At 46.4% G+C, this 22,628-nt stretch overlaps 1 protein-coding gene across 2 annotated transcripts in view; it reads left to right on the forward strand.

Moving 5' to 3' along the window:
• Positions 1–22,628, forward strand: part of DNAH11 (dynein axonemal heavy chain 11) — a 561,376-nt gene that overhangs the window by 86,141 nt on the left and 452,607 nt on the right. For both annotated transcript variants that reach the window (XM_063921780.1, XM_063921778.1), the window contains one exon: positions 18,145–18,335. In XM_063921780.1, the coding sequence (XP_063777850.1) occupies positions 18,145–18,335 (191 nt within the window). The remainder of the gene's footprint in view (positions 1–18,144; positions 18,336–22,628) is intronic.

A 22,628-nucleotide genomic window follows, 5' to 3' on the forward strand; every position in this document is an offset into this window, starting at 1 on the left:
AGTGAACACAATTGGCCTGGCTTTGGTCTCCAACATGGCAGCTCCCTGCACTCAGGACACGCCTGCACTCAACAGTCAGCACACTGGGCTCTGGACAATGAGCTCTGGCAACCGAGCACTACAATAGGGACTCACTGCAGCAGCTTCCTTCTGCTGCACCCTGATTACACAGGCCCCAGCTTCCGGCTCCTGGACACTGCATCCTCTGCCCGGCAGCCCCTGCTGTTGCAGTCCTCGGTCGCCGCAGACCTGCCAGCCACTGAGACTGCGAACCCCGCAACAAAGTTCCGGAGGTAAGACTCCGGAGTGTGACACTGGGGGCGGGGCCATGATGACGTAGTTCACCACAAATTGTGTCCTTTAGCCCAGAGGTGCTTTAAGAGAGGAGGGGGCCTGTGTGCAGGCTCCGATTGGCCCCCCTCTCCTCTCCGGTGGTGTAGTAGACTCTGGCATTGTGCCAGAGTCTACAGCACATGCGCAGGTCTCCGAGAACTTGGCGCCCGATCCTTGTTTCCGGGGACAGCTCTATTGCACATGCACAAGTCAACGGAAAATAGCCGCAGCGGCCATTTTCCCAGTGATTTTTGCCGCCTTGCAGCTAGCGCCGGGCTGACGGAGGGGTGAGTATAAAAAAAATGAGTGCAGGGTGTGCGGTGTGTGGGCCCCCTGGACCCAGGGGCCCTTGTGCACTGCAAACTTTGCACCCATTATTGATACGCCAGGGATTTAGCCCTCGAACCGTCCTCTTTAAGAAGGAAAGATGCCCCACATCCTTAGATAGTCCCATTACTAAATAGCTTGAGGTAGCTTACACTTTAAAAGGAGAAGGGCCATCTAAAAACAGAGTGCTTTCGGTAAAAAAGGCTATTTGGACCTGCGTGAGACCTAATTCACACACAACATATGGCCAGACATTAATTCCTCATACTGGTATTTAGTTCAATTTACCTCAGAGGTGCCCTTCCCAACATTTTCCAATATGTACTGTACAAACATGTCCAAATCGCCTTCACAGTTTTCATATGTTCTAGGGGCTAATGGGGTCTATGTCGTGAGGTGGGTCAAGGGAGATACTTGATCCTATAATGATATCATAATACACCTAGATATCAGAAGAGGCCTCACTTCTCCAGCATTCTACTCTGCAGGTGGAAAATGTTGCACGATATCCATGGAGTTTGTGAAGAACGTATAAAAAAACAAATCTGTACTTCACAAAGCTCAGACAAATTGGTCTCTGTAACCAAACACAATTTCTCTGACGTCCTAGTGGATGCTGGGACTTCCGTAAGGACCATGGGGAATAGCGGCTCCGCAGGAGACTGGGCACAAAAGTAAAAGCTTTAGACTAGCTGGTGTGCACTGGCTCCTCCCCCTATGACCCTCCTCCAAGCCTCAGTTAGATTTTTGTGCCCGGCCGAGAAGGGTGCATGCTAGGTAGCTCTCCAGAGCTGCTTAGAGTAAAAGTTTTAAATAGGTTTTTTTATTTTCAGTGAGACCTGCTGGCAACAGGCTCACTGCATCGTGGGACTAAGGGGAGAAGAAGCGAACTCACCTGACTGCAGAGTGGATTGGGCTTCTTGGCTACTGGACATTAGCTCCAGAGGGACGATCACAGGTTCAGCCTGGATGGGTCCCGGAGCCGCGCCGCCGGCCCCCTTACAGAGCCAGAAGAGCGAAGAGGTCCGGAGAAAGCGGCGACAGAAGACGTCCCTGTCTTCAAATAAGGTAGCGCACAGCACTGCAGCTGTGCGCCATTGCTCTCAGCACACTTCACACTCCGGTCACTGAGGGTGCAGGGCGCTGGGGGGGAGCGCCCTGAGACGCAATAAAACACTATAAAAACCTTATATGGCAAAAGAAATGCATCACATATAGCTCCTGGGCTATATGGATGCATTTAACCCCTGCCAGTTTTCCTGAAAAAAGCAGGAGAAAAGGCCGCCGAGAAGGGGGCGGAGCCTATCTCCTCAGCACACGAGCGCCATTTTCCCTCACAGTTCCGCTGGAAGGAAGGCTCCCTGACTCTCCCCTGCAGTCCTGCTACAAGAATCAGGGTAAAACAAGAGAGGGGGGGCACTATTGGCAGCTAATATAATACAGCAGCTATAAAAGGGAGTAACACTTATATAAGGTTATCCCTGCATATATATAGCGCTCTGGTGTGTGCTGGCAAACTCTCCCTCTGTCTCCCCAAAGGGCTAGTGGGGTCCTGTCCTCTATCAGAGCATTCCCTGTGTGTGTGCTGGGTGTCGGTACGATTGTGTCGACATGTATGAGGAGGAAAATGATGTGGAAGCAGAGCAATTGCCCGTGTTAGTGATGTCACCCCCTAGGGAGTCGACACCTGACTGGATGGTCGTATTTAAAGAATTACGTGACAATGTCAGCACTTTGCAAAAAACTGTTGACGACATGAGACAGCCGGCAAATCAGTTAGTGCCTGTTCAGGCGTCTCAGACACCGTCAGGGGCGCTAAAACGCCCGTTACCTCAGATGGTCGACACAGACCCAGACACGGATACTGAATCCAGTGTCGACGGTGAGGAGACAAACGTAATGTCCAATAGGGCCACACGTTACATGATCACGGCAATGAAGGAGGCATTGAACATTTCTGACACTACAAGTACCACAAAAAAGGGTATTATGTGGGGTGTGAAAAAACTACCAGTAGTTTTTCCTGAATCAGAGGAATTAAATGAGGTGTGTGATAAAGCGTGGGTTTCCCCAGAGAAAAAACTGCTGATTTCTAACAAATTATTGGCACTATACCCTTTCCCGCCAGAGGTTAGGGCACGTTGGGAAACACCCCCTAGGGTAGATAAGGCGCTCACACGCTTATCAAAACAAGTGGCGTTACCGTCTCCTGATACGGCCGCCCTCAAGGAACCAGCTGATAGAAGGCTGGAAAATATCCTAAAAGGAATATACACACATACTGGTGTTATACTGCGACCAGCAATCGCCTCAGCCTGGATGTGCAGCGCTGGAGTGGCTTGGTCGGATTCCCTGACTGAAAATATTGATACCCTGGATAGGGACAGTATTTTATTAACTATAGAGCATTTAAAGGATGCATTACTATATATGCGTGATGCACAGAGGGATATTTGCACCCTGGCATCAAGAGTAAGTGCGATGTCCATTTCTGCCAGAAGGGCGTTATGGACGCGACAGTGGTCAGGTGATGCAGATTCCAAACGACATATGGAAGTATTGCCGTATAAAGGGGAGGAGTTATTTGGGGTCGGTCTATCAGACCTGGTGGCCACGGCAACGGCTGGAAAGTCCACCTTTTTACCCCAGGTCACCTCTCGGCAGAAAAAGACACCGTCTTTTCAGGCTCAGTCCTTTCGTTCCTATAAGAACAAGCGAGCAAAAGGCCACTCATTTCTGCCCCGGGGCAGAGGAAGAGGAAAAAGACTGCACCAGGCAGCCTCTTCCCAGGAGCAGAAGCCCTCCCCCGCTTCTGCCAAGTCTTCAGCATGACGCTGGGGCTTTACAAGCAGACTCAGGCACGGTAGGGGCCCGTCTCAAAAATTTCAACGCGCAGTGGGCTCACTCGCAAGTGGACCCCTGGATCCTGCAGGTAGTATCACAGGGGTACAAACTGGAATTCGAGACGTCTCCCCCTCGCCGGTTCCTGAAGTCTGCTCTACCAACGTCTCCCTCCGACAGGGAGGCAGTATTGGAAGCTATTCACAAGCTGTATTCCCAGCAGGTGATAATCAAGGTACCCCTCCTACAACAGGGAAAGGGGTATTATTCCACGCTGTTTGTGGTACCGAAGCCGGACGGCTCGGTAAGACCTATTTTAAATCTGAAATCATTGAACACTTACATAAAAAGGTTCAAATTCAAGATGGAGTCACTCAGAGCAGTGATAGCGAACCTGGAAGAAGGGGACTATATGGTGTCTCTGGACATCAAGGATGCTTACCTCCATGTCCCAATCTACCCTTCTCACCAAGGGTACCTCAGGTTTGTGGTACAGAACTGTCATTATCAGTTTCAGACGCTGCCGTTTGGATTGTCCACGGCACCCCGGGTCTTTACCAAGGTAATGGCCGAAATGATGATTCTTCTTCGAAGAGAAGGCGTCTTAATTATCCCTTACTTGGACGATCTCCTGATAAGGGCAAGATCCAGGGAACAGTTAGAGTTCGGAGTAGCACTGTCTCAGGTAGTGCTACGTCAGCACGGGTGGATTCTAAATATCCCAAAATCACAGCTGATTCCAACAACACGTCTACTGTTCCTGGGGATGACTCTGGACACAGTCCAGAAAAAGGTGTTTCTCCCGGAGGAGAAGGCCAGGGAGTTATCCGAGCTAGTCAGGAACCTCCTAAAACCAGGCCAAGTGTCAGTGCATCAATGCACGAGAGTCCTGGGAAAAATGGTGGCTTCTTACGAAGCAATTCCATTCGGAAGATTCCATGCAAGAACCTTTCCGTGGGATCTGCTGGACAAATGGTCCGGATCGCATCTTCAGATGCATCAGCGGATAACCCTATCTCCAAGGACAAGGGTGTCTCTCCTGTGGTGGTTACAGAGTGCTCATCTTCTAGAGGGCCGCAGATTCGGCATTCAGGATTGGATGCTGGTGACCACGGATGCCAGTCTGAGAGGCTGGGGAGCAGTCACACAGGGAAGAAATTTCCAGGGCTTGTGGTCAAGCATGGAAACGTCTCTTCACATAAATGTCCTGGAACTAAGGGCCATTTACAATGCCCTAAGTCAAGCAAGGCCTCTGCTTCAGGGTCAGTCGGTATTGTTTCAATCGGACAACATCACGTCAGTCGCCCACGTCAACAGACAGGGCGGCACAAGAAGCAGGAGGGCAATGGCAGAAGCTGCAAGGATTCTCCGCTGGGCGGAAAATCATGTGGTAGCACTGTCAGCAGTGTTCATTCCGGGAGTGGACAACTGGGAAGCAGACTTCCTCAGCAGACACGACCTCCACCCGGGGGAGTGGGGACTTCACCCAGAAGTCTTCCAAGTGATTGTAAACCGTTGGGAAAAACCAAAGGTGGACATGATGGCGTCCCGTCTCAACAAAAAACTGGACAGATATTGCGCCAGGTCAAGGGACCCTCAGGCAATAGCGGTGGACGCTCTGGTAACACCGTGGGTGTACCAGTCGGTGTATGTGTTCCCTCCTCTGCCTCTCATACCCAAAGTACTGAGAATCATAAGAAGGAGAGGAGTAAGAACTATACTCGTGGCTCCGGATTGGCCAAGAAGAACTTGGTACCCGGAACTGCAAGAGATGCTCACGGAGGACCCGTGTCCTCTACCTCTCAGAAAGGACCTGCTCCAGCAGGGACCTTGTCTGTTTCAAGACTTACCGCGGCTGCGTTTGACGGCATGGAGGTTGAACGCCGGATCCTGAAGGAAAAAGGCATTCCAGATGAAGTCATCCCTACCCTGGTCAAGGCCAGAAAGGATGTAACCGCAAAACATTATCACCGCATTTGGCGGAAATATGTTGCGTGGTGTGAGGCCAAGAAGGCCCCTACAGAGGAATTTCAACTGGGTCGTTTCCTGCATTTCCTGCAAACAGGACTATCTATGGGCCTAAAATTAGGGTCCATTAAGGTTCAAATTTCGTCCCTGTCAATCTTCTTCCAAAAAGAACTGGCTTCAGTGCCTGAAGTTCAGACGTTTGTCAAGGGGGTACTGCATATACAGCCTCCTTTTGTGCCTCCAGTGGCACCTTGGGATCTCAATGTAGTGTTGAGTCTCCTAAAATCACATTGGTTTGAACCACTCACCACTGTGGAATTGAAATATCTCACTTGGAAAGTGGTCATGCTGTTAGCCCTGGCATCATGAATTGGCGGCTTTATTATATAAAAGCCCTTACCTAATTTTTCATTCAGACAGGGCAGAACTGAGGACTCGCCCTCAATTTCTCCCTAAGGTTGTTTCAGCGTTTCACATGAACCAGCCAATTGTGGTACCTGGGGCGACTAGGGACTTGGAGGACTCCAAGTTGCTGGACGTAGTCAGGGCCCTGAAAATATATGTTTCCAGGACGGCTGGAGTCAGAAAATCTGACTCGCTGTTTATCCTGTATGCACCCAACAAGCTGGGTGCTCCTGCTTCTAAGCAGACGATTGCTCGTTGGATTTGTAGTACAATTCAGCTTGCACATTCTGTGGCAGGCCTGCCACAGCCAAAATCTGTAAAAGCCCATTCCACAAGGAAAGTGGGCTCATCTTGGGCGGCTGCCCGAGGGGTCTCGGCTTTACAACTTTGCCGAGCAGCTACTTGGTCAGGGGCAAACACGTTTGCTAAATTCTACAAATTTGATACCCTGGCTGAGGAGGACCTTGAGTTCTCTCATTCGGTGCTGCAGAGTCATCCGCACTCTCCCGCCCGTTTGGTAGCTTTGGTATAATCCCCATGGTCCTTACGGAAGTCCCAGCATCCACTAGGACGTCAGAGAAAATAAGAATTTACTTACCGATAATTCTTTTTCTCGTAGTCCGTAGTGGATGCTGGGCGCCCATCCCAAGTGCGGATTGTCTGCAATACTTGTATATAGTTATTGTTACAAAAAAATCGGGTTGTTTATTGTTGTAAGCCATCTTTTCAGAGGCTCCTACGTTTATCATACTGTTAACTGGGTTCAGATCACAGGTTGTACGGTGTGATTGGTGTGGCTGGTATGAGTCTTACCCGGGATTCAAAATCCTTCCTTATTATGTACGCTCGTCCGGGCACAGTATCCTAACTGAGGCTTGGAGGAGGGTCATAGGGGGAGGAGCCAGTGCACACCAGCTAGTCTAAAGCTTTTACTTTTGTGCCCAGTCTCCTGCGGAGCCGCTATTCCCCATGGTCCTTACGGAAGTCCCAGCATCCACTACGGACTACGAGAAATAGAATTATCGGTAAGTAAATTCTTATTTTAATTATTTAAAAAGTATATGAGATTTGTACAATATATCAGACAACCACGAATCTTGAACTGATCCACAGCTATTTCTAGCCTGCAGACATTTTCTTAAAGTAATCAATGCAATTCGGAAAAAACTGTGTAAAGGTGTATCAAGGGAAATGGTCATCAAAAAGTACAAAACATTGACAAAAGGCCCCTTGCAGCCACAGGAATGTAATTGGCTACTAGATGTTGCAAAACCAGAATTCATGAATTACATCTACAGGGCTGATATTGGAGAGAAAATGTTGGTCAAAGATAAGATCTGCATACTCTACTATCTTGAGGCTTTGCTTATACTAAAACACCTCCAAAGACCTGGAGTGGTCGCCAATATGACTGCTGAGGAATGGCATGAGAGGGTTTGTCACACTGATTGTATATCCACCGCTGCTAATAGGGCCCAGCCAGAATGCAGGATCTTCAGGCCGGGACCCTTGCCACACCAGCGCCAGTCTGCCTGTCACCGGGATGTGCAGCACTGATCTCTCGGCTGGAGCGGAGCAAACGGGGAGCACTGGATTCTGCCTGTGGCCACCATGTGGGGATTCCTTCTCGTGTCAGCTGTCAGGAATCAACATGGATCACAAACGGCTGCCTGTTGCTTTCCCTGGGGACCTTCTGTCCTCCTGCTGCCGAGAGCCAAGACCACCAGCACAGCTGAGCCTCTGACTAGACTTGGGGATCCGTCCTGCCATGGCAGCTGCACACTCCATCCAGCTGCTGGCCGGTGAGTCACTCCGGCCCTCAGCTACAGTACCTTAGTGTCCATGGCTCCAGGGGACCCCCACCACACTAGGCCTCCTGCTGCCCACCCTGCATAGCTGCACTGACTGAGATGCTTCCATCATGCTCCTGGCCTCCACCTCCCTTTTGAGTCTGCCGATGTGTGCTGACTTTTACTGTTATTTCTCTGACGTCCTAGTGGATGCTGGGGACTCCGTCAGGACCATGGGGATTAGCGGCTCCGCAGGAGACAGGGCACAAAAATAAAGCTTTAGGATCAGGTGGTGTGCACTGGCTCCTCCCCCTATGACCCTCCTCCAAGCCTCAGTTAGGTTTTTGTGCCCGTCCGAGCAGGGTGCAATCTAGGTGGCTCTCCTAAAGAGCTGCTTAGAAAAAGTTTTTAGGTTTTTTATTTTACAGTGAGTCCTGCTGGCAACAGGCTCACTGCAACGAGGGACTTAGGGGAGAAGAAGTGAACTCACCTGCGTGCAGGATGGATTGGCTTCTTAGGCTACTGGACACCATTAGCTCCAGAGGGATCGAACACAGGCCCAGCCATGGAGTCCGGTCCCGGAGCCGCGCCGCCGACCCCCTTGCAGATGCCGAAAAGCGAAGAGGTCCAGAAACCGGCGGCAGAAGACTTTTCAGTCTTCATGAGGTAGCGCACAGCACTGCAGCTGTGCGCCATTGTTGTCACACACTTCACACCAGCGGTCACGGAGGGTGCAGGGCGCTGCAGGGGGCGCCCTGAGCAGCAATGAGAATACCTTGTTCTGGCTAAAAAATACATCACATATAGCCCCTGGGGCTATATGGATGTATTTAACCCCTGCCAGGTCTCAGAAAAACGGGAGAAGAAGCCCGCCGAAAAGGGGGCGGGGCCTATTCTCCTCAGCACACAGCGCCATTTTCCCTCACAGAAATGCTGGTGGGAAGGCTCCCAGGCTCTCCCCTGCACTGCACTACAGAAACAGGGTTAAAACAGAGAGGGGGGGCACTTATTTGGCGATATGATCATATATATTAAGATGCTATAAGGGAAAAACACTTATATAAAGGTTATCCCTGTATAATTATAGCGTTTTGGTGTGTGCTGGCAAACTCTCCCTCTGTCTCTCCAAAGGGCTAGTGGGGTCCTGTCCTCTATCAGAGCATTCCTTGTGTGTGTGCTGTGTGTCGGTACGTGTGTGTCGACATGTATGAGGACGATGTTGGTGAGGAGGCGGAGCAATTGCCTGTAATGGTGATGTCACTCTCTAGGGAGTCGACACCGGAATGGATGGCTTATTTAAGGAATTACGTGATAATGTCAACACGCTGCAAGGTCGGTTGACGACATGAGACGGCCGGCAAACCAATTAGTACCTGTCCAGGCGTCTCAAACACCGTCAGGGGCGTTAAAACGTCCTTTTACCTCAGTCGGTCGACACAGACACAGACACGGACACTAACTCCAGTGTCGACGGTGAAGAAACAAACGTATTTCCCTTTAGGGCCACACGTTACTTGTTAATGGCAATGAAGGAGGTGTTACATATTTCTGATACTACAAGTACCACAAAAAAGGGTATTATGTGGAGTGTGAAAAAACTACCTGTAGTTTTTCCTGAATCAGATAAATTAAATGAAGTGTGTGATGATGCGTGGGTTTCCCCCGATAGAAAATTATTGGCGGTATACCCTTTCCCGCCAGAAGTTAGGGCGCGTTGGGAAACACCCCTTAGGGTGGATAAGGCGCTCACACGCTTATCAAAACAAGTGGCGGTACCGTCTCCAGATAGGGCCGCCCTCAAGGAGCCAGCTGATAGGAGGCTGAAAAATATCCTAAAAAGTAGATACACACATACTGGTGTTATACTGCGACCAGCGATCGCCTCAGCCTGGATGTGCAGCGCTGGGGTGGCTTGGTCGGATTCCCTGACTGAAAATATTGATACACTTGACAGGGACAGTATTTTATTGACTATAGAGCATTTAAAGGATGCATTTCTATATATGCGAGATGCACAGAGGGATATTTGCACTCTGGCATCAAGAGTAAGTGCGATGTCCATATCTGCCAGAAGTTGTTTATGGACACGACAGTGGTCAGGTGATGCAGATTCCAAACGGCACATGGAAGTATTGCCGTATAAAGGAGAAAAAGACAACGTCTTTTCAGCCTCAGTCCTTTCGTCCCCATAAGGGCAAGCGGGCAAAAGGCCAGTCATATCTGCCATTGGATAGAGGAAAGGGAAGAAGACTGCAGCAGGCAGCCCATTCCCGGGAACAGAAGCCCTCCACCGCTTCTGCCAAGTCCTCAGCATGACGCTGGGGCCGTACAAGCGGACTCAGGTGCGGTGGGGGGGTCGTCTCAAGAGTTTCAGCACGCAGTGGGCTCACTCGCAATGGACCCCTGGATCCTACAAGTAGTATCCCAGGGGTACAGATTGGAAATTCGAGACGTCTCCCCCTCGCAGGTTCCTGAAGTCTGCTTTACCAACGTCTCCCTCCGACAGGGAGGCAATAGTGGAAACAATTCACAAGCTGTATTCCCAGCAGGTGATAATCAAAGTACCCCTCCTACAACAAGGAAAGGGGTATTATTCCACACTATATTGTGGTACTGAAGCCAGACGGCTCGGTGAGACCTATTCTAAATCTGAAATATTTGAACACTTACATACAAAGGTTCAAATCAAGATGGAGTCACTCAGAGCAGTGATAGCGAACCAGGAAGAAGGGGACTATATGGTGTCCCGGGACATCAGGGATGCTTACCTCCATGTCCCAATTTGCCCTTCTCACCAAGGGTACCTCAGGTTCGTGGTACAGAACTGTCACTATCAGTTTCAGACGCTGCCGGTTGGATTGTCCACGGCACCCCGGGTCCTTACCAAGGTAATGGCCGAAATGATGATTCTTCTTCAAAGAAAATGGACGATCTCCTGATAAGGGCAAGGTCCAGAGAACAGTTGGAGGTCGGAGTAGCACTATCTCAAGTAGTTCTACGACAGCACGGGTGGATTCTAAATATTCCAAAACCGCAGCTGTTTCCGACGACACGTCTGCTGTTCCTAGGGATGATTCTGGACACAGTCCAGAAAAAGGTGTTTCTCCCGGAGAAGAAAGCCAGGGAGTTATCCGAGCTAGTCAGGAACCTCCTAAAACCAGGAAAAGTGTCAGTGCATCATTGCACAAGGGTCCTGGGAAAAATGGTGGCTTCTTACGAAGCGATTCCATTCGGCAGATTTCACGCAAGAACTTTTCAGTGGGATCTGCTGGAAAAATGGTCCGGATCGCATCTTCAGATGCATCAGCGGATAACCCTGTCTCCAAGGACAAGGGTGTTTCTTCTGCGGTGGCTGCAGAGTGCTCATCTACTAAAGGGCCGCAGATTCGGCATTCAGGACTGGGTCCTGGTGACCACGGATGCCAGCCTGAGAGGCTGGGGAGCAGTCACACAGGGAAAAAATTTCCAGGGAGTGTGATCAAGTCTGGAGACTTCTCTCCACATAAATATACTGGAGCTAAGGGCAATTTACAATGTTCTAAGCTTAGCAAGACCTCTGCTTCAAGGTCAGCCGGTATTGATCCAGGGGGACAACATCACGGCAGTCGCCCACGTAAACAGACAGGGCGGCACAAGAAGCAGGAGGGCAATGGCAGAAACTGCAAGGATTCTTCGCTGGGCGAAAAATCATGTGATAGCACTGTCAGCAGTGTTCATTCCGGGAGTGGACAACTGGGAAGCAGACTTCCTCAGCAGGCACGACCTCCACCCGGGAGAGTGGGGACTTCATCGGGAAGTATTCCACATGATTGTGAACCGTTGGGAAAGACCAAAGGTGGACATGATGGCGTCCCGCCTGAACAAAAAACTGGACAGGTATTGCGCCAGGTCAAGAGACCCTCAAGCAATAGCTGTGGACGTTCTGGCAACACCGTGGGTGTACCAGTCGGTGTATGTGTCCCTCCTCTGCTTCTCATACCCAAGGTACTGAGAATTATAAGACGTAGAGGAGTAAGAACTATACTCGTGGCTCCGGATTGGCCAAGAAGGACGTGGCACCCGGAACTTCAAGAAATGCTCACAGAGGACTCATGGCCTCTGCCGCTAAGAAGGGACTTGCTTCAGCAAGTACCAGGTCTGTTCCAAGACTTACCGCGGCTGCGTTTGACGGCATGGCGGTGGAACGCCGGATCCTAAGGGAAAAAGGCATTCCGGAAGAGGTCATTCCTACCCTGGTCAAAGCCAGGAAGGAGGTGACCGCACAACATTATCACCACATGTGGCGAAAATATGTTGCGTGGTGTGAGGCCAGGAAGGCCCCACGAAGAAATTTCAACTCGGTCGATTCCTGCATTTCCTGAAAACAGGAGTGTCTATGGGCCTCAAATTGGGGTCCATTAAGGTTCAAATTTCGGCCCTGTCAATTTTCTTCCAGAAAGAATTGGCTTCAGTTCCTGAAGTCCAGAAGTTTGTCAAGGGAGTATTGCATATACAACCCCCTTTTTGTGCCTCCAGTGGCACTGTGGGATCTCAACGTAGTTCTGGGATTCCTCAAATCACACTTTAAACCGCTCAAATCTGTGGATTTGAAATATCTCACATGAAAAGTGACCATGCTGTTGGCCCTGGCCTCGGCCAGGCGAGTGTCAGAATTGGCGGCTTTGTCTCACAAAAGCCATATCTGATTGTCCATTCGGACAGGGCAGAGCTGCGGACTCGTCCCCAGTTTCTTCCTAAGGTGGTGTCAGCGTTTCACCTGAACCAGCTTATTGTGGTACCTGCGGCTACTAGGGACTTGGAGGACTCCAAGTTGCTAGATGTTGTCAGGGCCCTGAAAATATAGGTTTCCAGGACGGCTGGAGTCAGGAAAACTGACTTGCTGTTATCCTGTATGCACCCAACAAACTGGGTGCTCTTGCTTCTAAGCAGACGATTGCTCGTTGGATTTGTAGCACATTTCAACTTGCACATTCTGTGGCAGGCCTGCCACAGCCTAAATCTGTCAAGGCCCATTCCACAAGGAAGGTGGGCTCATCCTGGGCGGCTGCCCGAGGGGTCTCGGCATTACAACTCTGCCGAGCAGCTACGTGGTCGGGGGAGAACACGTTTGTAAAATTCTACAAATTTGATACCCTGGCTAAAGAGGACCTGGAGTTCTCTCATTCGGTGCTGCAGAGTCATCCGCACTCTCCCGCCCGTTTGGGAGCTTTGGTATAATCCCCATGGTCCTGACGGAGTCCCCAGCATCCACTAGGACGTCAGAGAAAATAAGATTTTACTTACCGATAAATCTATTTCTCGTAGTCCGTAGTGGATGCTGGGCGCCCATCCCAAGTGCGGATTGTCTGCAATACTTGTAAATAGTTATTGTTACAAAAAAATCGGGTTGTTCTTGTTGTGAGCCGTCTGTTCAGAGGCTCCTACGTTGTCATACTGTTAACTGGGTTCAGATCACAAGTTGTACGGTGTGATTGGTGTGGCTGGTATGAGTCTTACCCGGGATTCAAAATCCTTCCTTATTGTGTACGCTCGTCCGGGCACAGTATCCTAACTGAGGCTTGGAGGAGGGTCATAGGGGGAGGAGCCAGTGCACACCACCTGATCCTAAAGCTTTATTTTTGTGCCCTGTCTCCTGCGGAGCCGCTAATCCCCATGGTCCTGACGGAGTCCCCAGCATCCACTACGGACTACGAGAAATAGATTTATCGGTAAGTAAAATCTTATTTTTTTTCTGTTCATTTCGTGTTCTCTATACTGACCATCATTCTTACTGCATTACCTTTGCTTATCAAATACTATCACTCTGACTTTTGAAAATAAACACTCCGACACTCTGAAAAAAAGATTTTTTTTTTCTGCCCTAGCTATTGCTGTTGATTTTTTTTTTTTTTGTGTGTGTGTGTTTTCGACCATTTACTTCCACTCCAAGGTATGCTATACCTGTTTGCAATACAGCCACACAACCTGCTAGCAGCCCCAGACAGTACCCCTGTGGGCGGGATGAACTACACGTGTAGTGATTAATACAGTGTATATCACACATATCAGTTCTCCCACATATGCCTTAGGTCCTTGTATGGCTTATCTCCCACAGTGTAACCTTCGTAGTGTGCCCAACTTGGCTGCCTCAGCTGGTGCACTCGTGGATGTGACAAAAAATACATGTAGGTGGCTGTTGTGTTGGGACACCACTCATAGCGCTAGTACTCTCCAACCACTCATTTGGTGTCATCTCTTATAGGCGTAACCTATTCCACCTAGGGTAATCCTACTTAGTGCGCCCAGGATGGCTGCCTCATCTGGTACCTTTCTGGGGTGGAATAGATGACCCCTGGAAGTTTTACCCAAAAGGTCTACAGCCTAACACAATGCTTATTGTGCTCTCTAGATTTATTTTTGTTTTGTTTTTTTGTAAATGCATTTCTCTGTGATTCATTTACTGTCTGTAATACTAAATCTATGTACTATGTTTAATGTCTGTAAAGTAGTGATGAGCGGATTCGGTTTTACTCGGTTCTCAAAACGGCATCTTATTGGCTCACGGATGTCACGTGTTTTAGATAGCCAATAAGATGCCGTTTTGAGAACCGAGTAAAACCGAATCCGCTCATCACTACTGTAAAGTGACTTTGAGACTTACTGGAGAAAAACGCCATATAAATAAAATTATTATTATTATTTGAGCAGAATTCTGTACTGCGGCACAGTAATACCACTGCTGTTGGATCCAGCTAACTATACTAGGCCTGACAAAAGTTGGGAGTGTTTGGCTAACTGCTATTAAGGGCAGTATGGGACATACACCCCAGAACATCTACAAAACTTATATGTTAACGATTTAACGTTCACATTTACTAATTAGTAGAATAGTTTAATTAGTTGCCGTGACCCTCCAGAGGATGACATCTATGTGATTTATATTTCATCAACCTCTATGTGCTCATCCCTCAATAGGAGTGTGTATGGCCAGAGGCGGATTGGCCATAGGCTTTACAGGGAAGATTCCCGGTGGGCCAGCGCACCCGTGGGGCCTGTTTTGTTTGAGGATATGTGGTCCTTTTTATAGACATAATGAATAAGATGCAAAATAATTTGCATATATGAAAATGACTTTGCCACTTAGCCTGTGATTGCAGATGATCTAGTGTATGCTCTGTCTGCCTGCTTGGCTGACATATAGGATTGAGTGAATAGTGATTGGGATACGGTTGGTGTAATAAGCAAGAAAATATATCTTTCTAAAGAATGATATAGTTTCCTAAATTCTGAAGGTGTATCATATAATGTGCTCATAATATTTAATATTATTTCTTTTTAACTTTCCCCTTGATGCTAGACATGCCCACTATCTGGAAAGTCTTGGGGGGAGGGTGCTGCTGCCATGGCCCAAGGCTAGACCTTACACCTCTGGTGCTGCCCATGTGGGGCCACTAGTACAAATTTTTCCAGGGCCGCTTTTTGTTCCCAATCCGCCCCTGTGTATGGCCATATTGTCCCTTAGCCACAACTGGAGGTAACCTGTTGAAAACTGAGCCTTGGGATAGCCCTATTCCCTGGGTATCATCACAGTGCTCTACAATCACCAAGCTGAGAAACATTGTCTCTTCCCAACTCCCATGGCTGATTAGGAAGCCGAAGTAGCAGCAATGATTAGGAGTAAAGCCCATTTTATCAAGAGTTTGAAATATATAAGATTGGTAAACATACACACTCTATTTTAGGAATCGGTGTGATTTACCGGCAGACGGCATTCCGGCTGTCAGTATACCGATAGCGGCAGCCTGTCTGTTGGTATCCTGTCAGCGAGTCCCTTCGCGGGTTCACTGCGCTCACCACGCTTCAGGCCCGGTAGTTCGCTTTGCTCCCCACAGGTCATATTCCCACTCTGTTGGTAGTGTGGACCCACCAACCGAGTGGGAATACCCTGCTGAGGTCGGGATTCTGTCCAGCGGTATTTCATCGGCTGTCGGGATTCCGGCGGCAGTCTCCTTAACACCGAGATCCCAACAGCCGATATTTTAACTGCAACCCCCATTTTAAAATACACTGTAATTTACTAAGAGACACCAGCAAACCATATTTAATATGGTACCTCAAAATAAATCATTAGAAAAAAAAGAAAGAAAACCCCTTCACCATCCTGCTAGTCACACAAGGCCAGCTTATGGGTGACAGGTGGGAAAATTATTATTACTGGATAATCGGTGAACGGAAGTCCTGTGAGAGTAGCCGTGGCCTTTCACCAGCACAAAAATCAAGCTGCCCATTTATCAACAAATTTTAGCTATTTAAAACTGGTTGCATATGATAAATGGCGCTCCATCCAATCAGCTCCTAACTGTCATGTGTTGGTACCTGATTAGCTGGAACACTATCCTACACAACCAGTTTTAAATGGCTAAAACTCATTGATTTATGGGTCCCATAGTTACATTAGTGTACTAAATACTTAGGGACCCATTTATCAACGAGTTTTAGCTACTTTAAAATTTGTTGCGCATGGTAAATGGTGCTGTAGCCAATCAGCTCACAACTGTCATTTTTCAGACACATGACATTTAGGAGCTGATTGGCTGGAGCACCATTTATCATACAGAACAAGTTTTAAAAAGCTGAAACTCATGATAAATGGGCCCCTTAGTTTAAAAAATTATAATCTCAGCACTGCACATAGTGGTGAAAAGAAATGTTGTATAACTGGGCAAAATTTAAGTTAATGATAAATATTACACTTTGTTTCAGTGTGTCACAAGCAATATATATATTAGTAGATTGTAGAAAGCCCTGCATGGGAATGTTTGAGCACAGTGCTGTCTAAAGTTAAGGCACCCAAACACTAGAGCGATATTGTGCCTTTTGACACGATATCAATGCATCGGGCCGACATATCGCGAGTAAGTGGTCCACTTACGATCTGAGGCGTGCTCCTGGGGATCGCATAGGTTCTAACGCTAGCACATTGTAAGTGAAGGTGCCCTGGACACACAATAACGTCAATCCAGGAGCACTGAAGGGGTGTCACATATGACAGAGCGCATGTGATACCTCGTCTTAGTGTATGGGGGCATTTATATACACTAGCTTAGCTAAAAATAAAAAAACTAGGAAAATGTTCAGTAAATCTGGTTTCAGATTCCCTTCTTACAGTTTTAATGAACTCACATTAGATCAAAACTATTATTTGCCTATATTATGCGCTGAACAGAACTAGTTCTAGAAAATGTGGGACCTAAGGCTAAATAAAAAGGCAACCTCCTCTTTGTTTAAACATGCACATGTGTGCACAAGCACTTCAGGTCCCCTGCCCTGCTCTTCATCCCTAACACGGGCAAGCTTGCCAGGGAAGAAGAAGTTTCAAGCAACTTGCTATCATTGGCTGATGGCACCGTGGTTGCTTCTTTTGCGTCTAATTCCAATTGGCTGCCATATTTCACAACTGGATAAATATAACGTTGCCTGCTAACCACTTCCCGCAGTCTGTAGACCAGTACACTTTCACCAGCAGCAAGATGGAGGATGGAACAAGGGAGGGCTGTGGTTGTCAGAATGACACTATGTTGTCGATTACAGCGCTGCTGACAATACATATACCAAGTAAAATTAATAAACACATCATACTTTGAATAAAGTGTTCCTCTTGATTCACTGAAAACCAGTATCTCATGCTATCATTGAGACCTGTTGACCTTTTACTTTCAGTGAGCCAGATGCATCTTCCAGGGGCCTTTCACACCTTAGGGTGTGTGGAGTTATATGCCTATTCTCAGAGACATAGGGGGTAATTCCAAGTTGATCGCAGCAGGAAATTTATTTAGCAGTTGGGCAAAACCATGTGCACTGCAGGGGGGGCAAATATAACATTTGCAGAGAGAGTTAGATTTGGGTGGATTATTTTATTTCTGTGCAGGGTAAATACTGGCTGTTTTATTTTTACACTGCAAATTAGATTGCAGATTGAACACACCCCACCCAAATCTAACTCTCTCTGCACATGTTCTATCTGCCTCCCCTGCAGTGCACATGATTTTGCCCAACTGCTAAAAAAATTCCTGCTGCAATCAACTTGGAATTACCCCCATAGTCGTGATCTTAGAATGTACATAAACTAGATAAGTTGGGTTGTGTATAATAAAATAATGAGGAATTAAAACCTTTGGGATTAAATGTTCCCAAGAATATTCACACGGTTACCAGACACAGACCCAAAGAACTAATGCAGGGCAGCACAGAAGAATTTATATAATTCATATGTGAGAAAGTTTAAATGCTATCAACAAGTCAGTATTTAATGAGCACTTAGCTAAACGCACGAAATGTAGCCCTGGGACCTAATACCTGCTCACTAGCTATAAACTAAATCCTCTGGGCACTAATTATCTTGACAGATTAACACTCGAGTATCAGCCAGGATAAATTGGCCTTGAAGCTGTTAAGAGTCTGTGGAAGCACCCGTTTTACTAATTATGTCTGTCTTCCTCAGGTGTTGGTGCCTGTCCTTTCTAATCAGAAGAATCCCAAGTCTTTGTCAACCTCACAAGATATGGAGCTTCATGTAGAGTCTCTGAAGAATAAGATCCTGATAGTAAAAGGACTACTGTCTGGGAGAACCATTTTACCCCTTCCCACCAAATTATTAGCGAATGAACCAAACCAGATCAGTCCAATCAAAAAGTAAGAGAATACTGTTCTAGTATTGACTCTGGAATCTTGCCGGCGCCCTGTATTTCTTATCGGATAACAGAAGAAGAGGAAAATGGATGCAAGCTACATAACTAGCACAAGACTAATTACACTACAGATTAATTTATTTGCACATTTTGCATGTTTTACAATATTTTGCATGGTCTTATGTTACTTCTTCCCCTTAGTACATGGCACTTAATTTTGACTTTTTTTTTTTTTCTTCTTTATATTTGGTCTGTACCATCTAATTATTCCCTGTTTTATTTTTTGTTATGCACAAAAAGAAACAGAGAAGGATTGGACTTGAAGTGGCGCACTTAAACATTAAATTGATACATAAATTATAACTTTTATTAGAGTATATTTGTTAAAAAGACCTGTAGCTGTGAAATATTAAAACCAAAAACATATAAATTGACAAAACAAAGTGTGATGTGTGAATAAAAACACACACTGTGCTGTGTAGTGCTACACATATATAATATATTATAGGTACTATGACCCTTGAATCAAATTATATGTGTTGTTAGGCTGAGTGCCCAATGGCGCTTTGAAGTCACTGATCAGTTGTACTAGATAGGCTTACTGAGGGTACTGTAAAGTGCAATATTCCAATAGAAAGCTCCCCCTCAGTTTGGGCGTTGTGACCCCTCACTTGTGTGCAATCATATGCTTGTACAGCTATGAGTCAGTGTTTATCCTCATTAGTGATCTCAATGTAATTAGCTGTTCTCAATCAATTTACAGCAGGTAATATCTGAAGTCAGTATCACTTTAAGTGAATAATCTGTTTGGGCGCTATATAGCTGTATAAGCATACAAGTGAACATCAATTATCATTCACTTAAAGTGACACTGACTTCAGGTATTACCTGCTTTAAATTGATTAATGAACAGCCAATTACATTGAGATCACTAGTGAGGAGAAACACAGATTCATAGCTGTATAAGCATATGAATGCATACAAGTGAGGGGTCATAGCGCCCAAACAGATTATTCACTTAAAGTGATACTGACTTCAGATATTACCTGCTGTAAATTGATTGAGAACAGCTAATTACATTGAGATCACTAATGAGGATAAACACTGACTCATAGCTGTACAAGCATATGATTGCACATAAGTGAGGGGTCATAGCGCCCAAACTGAGGGGGAGCTTTCTATTGGAATATTGCACTTTACAGTACCCCCAGTAAGCCTATCTAGTACAACTGATCAGTGACTTCAAAGCGCCATTGGGCACTCAGCCTAACAACACATATAATTTGATTCAAGGGTCATAGTACCTATAATATATTATATATGTGTAGCACTACACAGTTAGCACAGTGTGTGTTTTTATTCACACATATCACACTTTGTTTTGTCAATTTATATGTTTTTGGTTTTAATATTTCACAGCTACAGGTCTTTTTAACAAATATACTCTAATAAAAGTTATAATTTATGTATCAATTTAATGTTTAAGTGCGCCACTTCAAGTCCAATCCTTCTCTGTTTCTTTTTGTGCATAACTATATATTGGCAACAATATATTCAGTGGCAGCACCTCCTATATAATTCAAATATCTGATATAGAATATAACTAGGGGTTTCCTTTGTTCTAATTTGGAACTTTTCTATAATATGCTAGTGCAGTAGTATCCCTTTCCCTGCTAACGTACAAATTAATTTTTTGTTATCAAGTTTTTATGTTCTTCCCATATACCAGGTTTACCAGATTTGACAATATTTTATTTAAGTCGATCTTTAAGTCAAAATCTTTATAAACTGCACAAACCATAGACATTCAGTCTATGAATAAATAAATACAGAGGTAGAGATGTTTAATATTTAGTTATAAATTAGCAGATCACCAGTGCCTCCATGACATATTCCAGGCACCGTTACATTAGGGATGGCATGACCATATATGTGTGAGGGGATCTGATCAGGACACTGCTCGGAATGCCAGCACCGGGGGGTTTATGCTGAGGGGGAGGCTTAGGCTGTGGGGGTGGGGGGGTTAAGATTAGGCTGTGGGGAAGGGGGGTTAAGCACCACCGGGGAGGGTTAGGGTTAGGCTGCGTGGAGGGAGGGTTAGGTTTAGCCTGCGGGAAGGGGGTTAGGGTTGAGCACCACCGGGGAGGGTCAGGGTCTGTCTGCAGAACTGAAGGGATTAGGGTTCGGGAGGTTAGGGACTAGGGATAAAATACTTACTAGGTGTCGGGATCCTGCGTGTCGGGATGTCGCTGTCTGTATTATGACTACTGACATCCCAAGCGCCGGTATCCCGATACCATCCTGTGTGAGAGGGTAAGGGGTGTGGCCAGACACTGTTGCTGCCAAGCAGTGTGCTAATGGAGGGGGTGTTACCACACCACCTTGGGAGGTGGGGCCCCTGGACAGGTCCGTTGAGGCACCACTTCCCATCTTGGTGTCCCTGCTGGTCATTGCAGTTCTGGGACCTCCATAGGGAAATAGGAGCGGAAAAAATACTTTGACCCCCCCTCCCTGCCTGGTACAAGCCCTTTGTTTAATAAAATTCTGGGGAATCTATGCAACGCCCCATGCGTAATTAGCAAGATTAGGACCCCAGCACAGGCAATTTTGCCACCATTGTGGTCTTGGTATAATTGGCAAGGGTTCCGAACACAAGCAGAATTTTATAGATAAATGAATTATACCAGAACAATGAAAAAAAAAATACACAAAATTGAAATTACGTTTTAATAGAGTCTCTAAAACCTTTTTTTTGCCACTTTTTCAAATAGATTTTTTTTCTTTTCTAGAGGCGTATTGCAATACTGTTAATGGGTGTGGCAAAGAAGAGCTACAGCATGTAGGTCGTCAGTCAACAGGTCGACAACAAATGGCCGGCATGCATTAGATCGACAGGGTCAAAAGGTCAACATGGCAATGGTCGACACAAGTTTTACAGTTTTTTGGGGTCAAATCGTGTATGTTTGGTAATATGTAGCCAGCTTCAGTAGAACCATATACCTTTGTGGGCTCACCTTGGTCCCCACTATTCCCAATCATAGTTCACGTGGATAGTAAATCAAGCAAATGTTGGTAAACATGTAAAAAAAGAATCATTGTCATGTGACATTTTGAAAGTGTCGATCTAATGCATGACGACCATATAGTGTCGAACTAGACACTGTCTATCATTCGGATACCACTGTTAACATACTCATTTACTTTGATTTTGGCTCCTACTCTACTTTGAGTCAGAAGGGAGAATCTTACGGACAGATGTACTAAGCGGTCAAAAGAGTGGAGAAGTGAGCCAGTGGAGAAGTTGCCCATGGCAACCAATCCGCTGCTCTGAATAATTTTATAGTATGCAAAATATAAATGTTACTTCAATGCTGATTGGTTGCCATGGGCAACTTCTCCACTGGCTCACTTCTCCACTCTATTCACTGCTTAGTACATCTCCCCCAGAATCTCACATGTGACCTCTCATGATAAACCTCAAAGAAGCTGTTTATTTCTTATAACTACGATAAAAAAAAAATATGAATGACCAGATTGGATAGTTCTAACCATTATAGGCCTGCTTCTAAGTTGCACACAATGGCGATGTTGCAAGTGGTCAATGTTTTTCATCTTTAAATGTGTCTAAAGCTGGCCATACACCTGAAGATTTATTGTCTGATCTGGCTGGTTGGAAAGAAAATCTGGTAATATATGGGAGTAAATGACAATTGACCATTTGCTCCCAAACACTGAAAAACAGACAAAAATGGTCAGACAAATTGGTTACATCCATTTGATTTAACCAATATGTCTGAACTACCGTTTTTGTCACTTTTCCAGCATTTCGGAGCCAATTGTCATTTGCTCTCATCCATTACCAGATTTTCGTTACAACCAGCCAGATCCGACAATAAATCTTTAGGTGTATGGGCAGCTGAAGTCGCTAAATAGTCCTACGCTGATAGTGTACAAAGTTGCAGGACCGATTGGCGTTCCTGGGTGGTGACTGGGAGGTGGCTATTCAGATGCACAGAGATGTAACATGTTTTATGGACATGTTATGGGTGTGTCGCAGAAGTTATTTTTGCTCCACTGCTCACATTGGAGGCCATACTGTGACAGAAGGTCTGCACTTAGCAATAGGATTGGTGCAACTTTTGTTTTAGCGACCTATGTTGCATCAACAGGCGCACAAATCGATATTTGAGTGTCTAAAGAAGCTCAAAGTGGGCGTCGTAGTCCGAGTACATTCAGGAGCACGGCTGTACACCAGGGAAGGGCTTGTAGTGGTATTAGTATAGAGTTGCAGGTGCGA

The sequence above is a fragment of the Pseudophryne corroboree genome, chromosome 5, assembly GCF_028390025.1.
Source record: "Pseudophryne corroboree isolate aPseCor3 chromosome 5, aPseCor3.hap2, whole genome shotgun sequence".
NCBI classification, from domain to species: Eukaryota; Metazoa; Chordata; class Amphibia; order Anura; family Myobatrachidae; genus Pseudophryne; species Pseudophryne corroboree.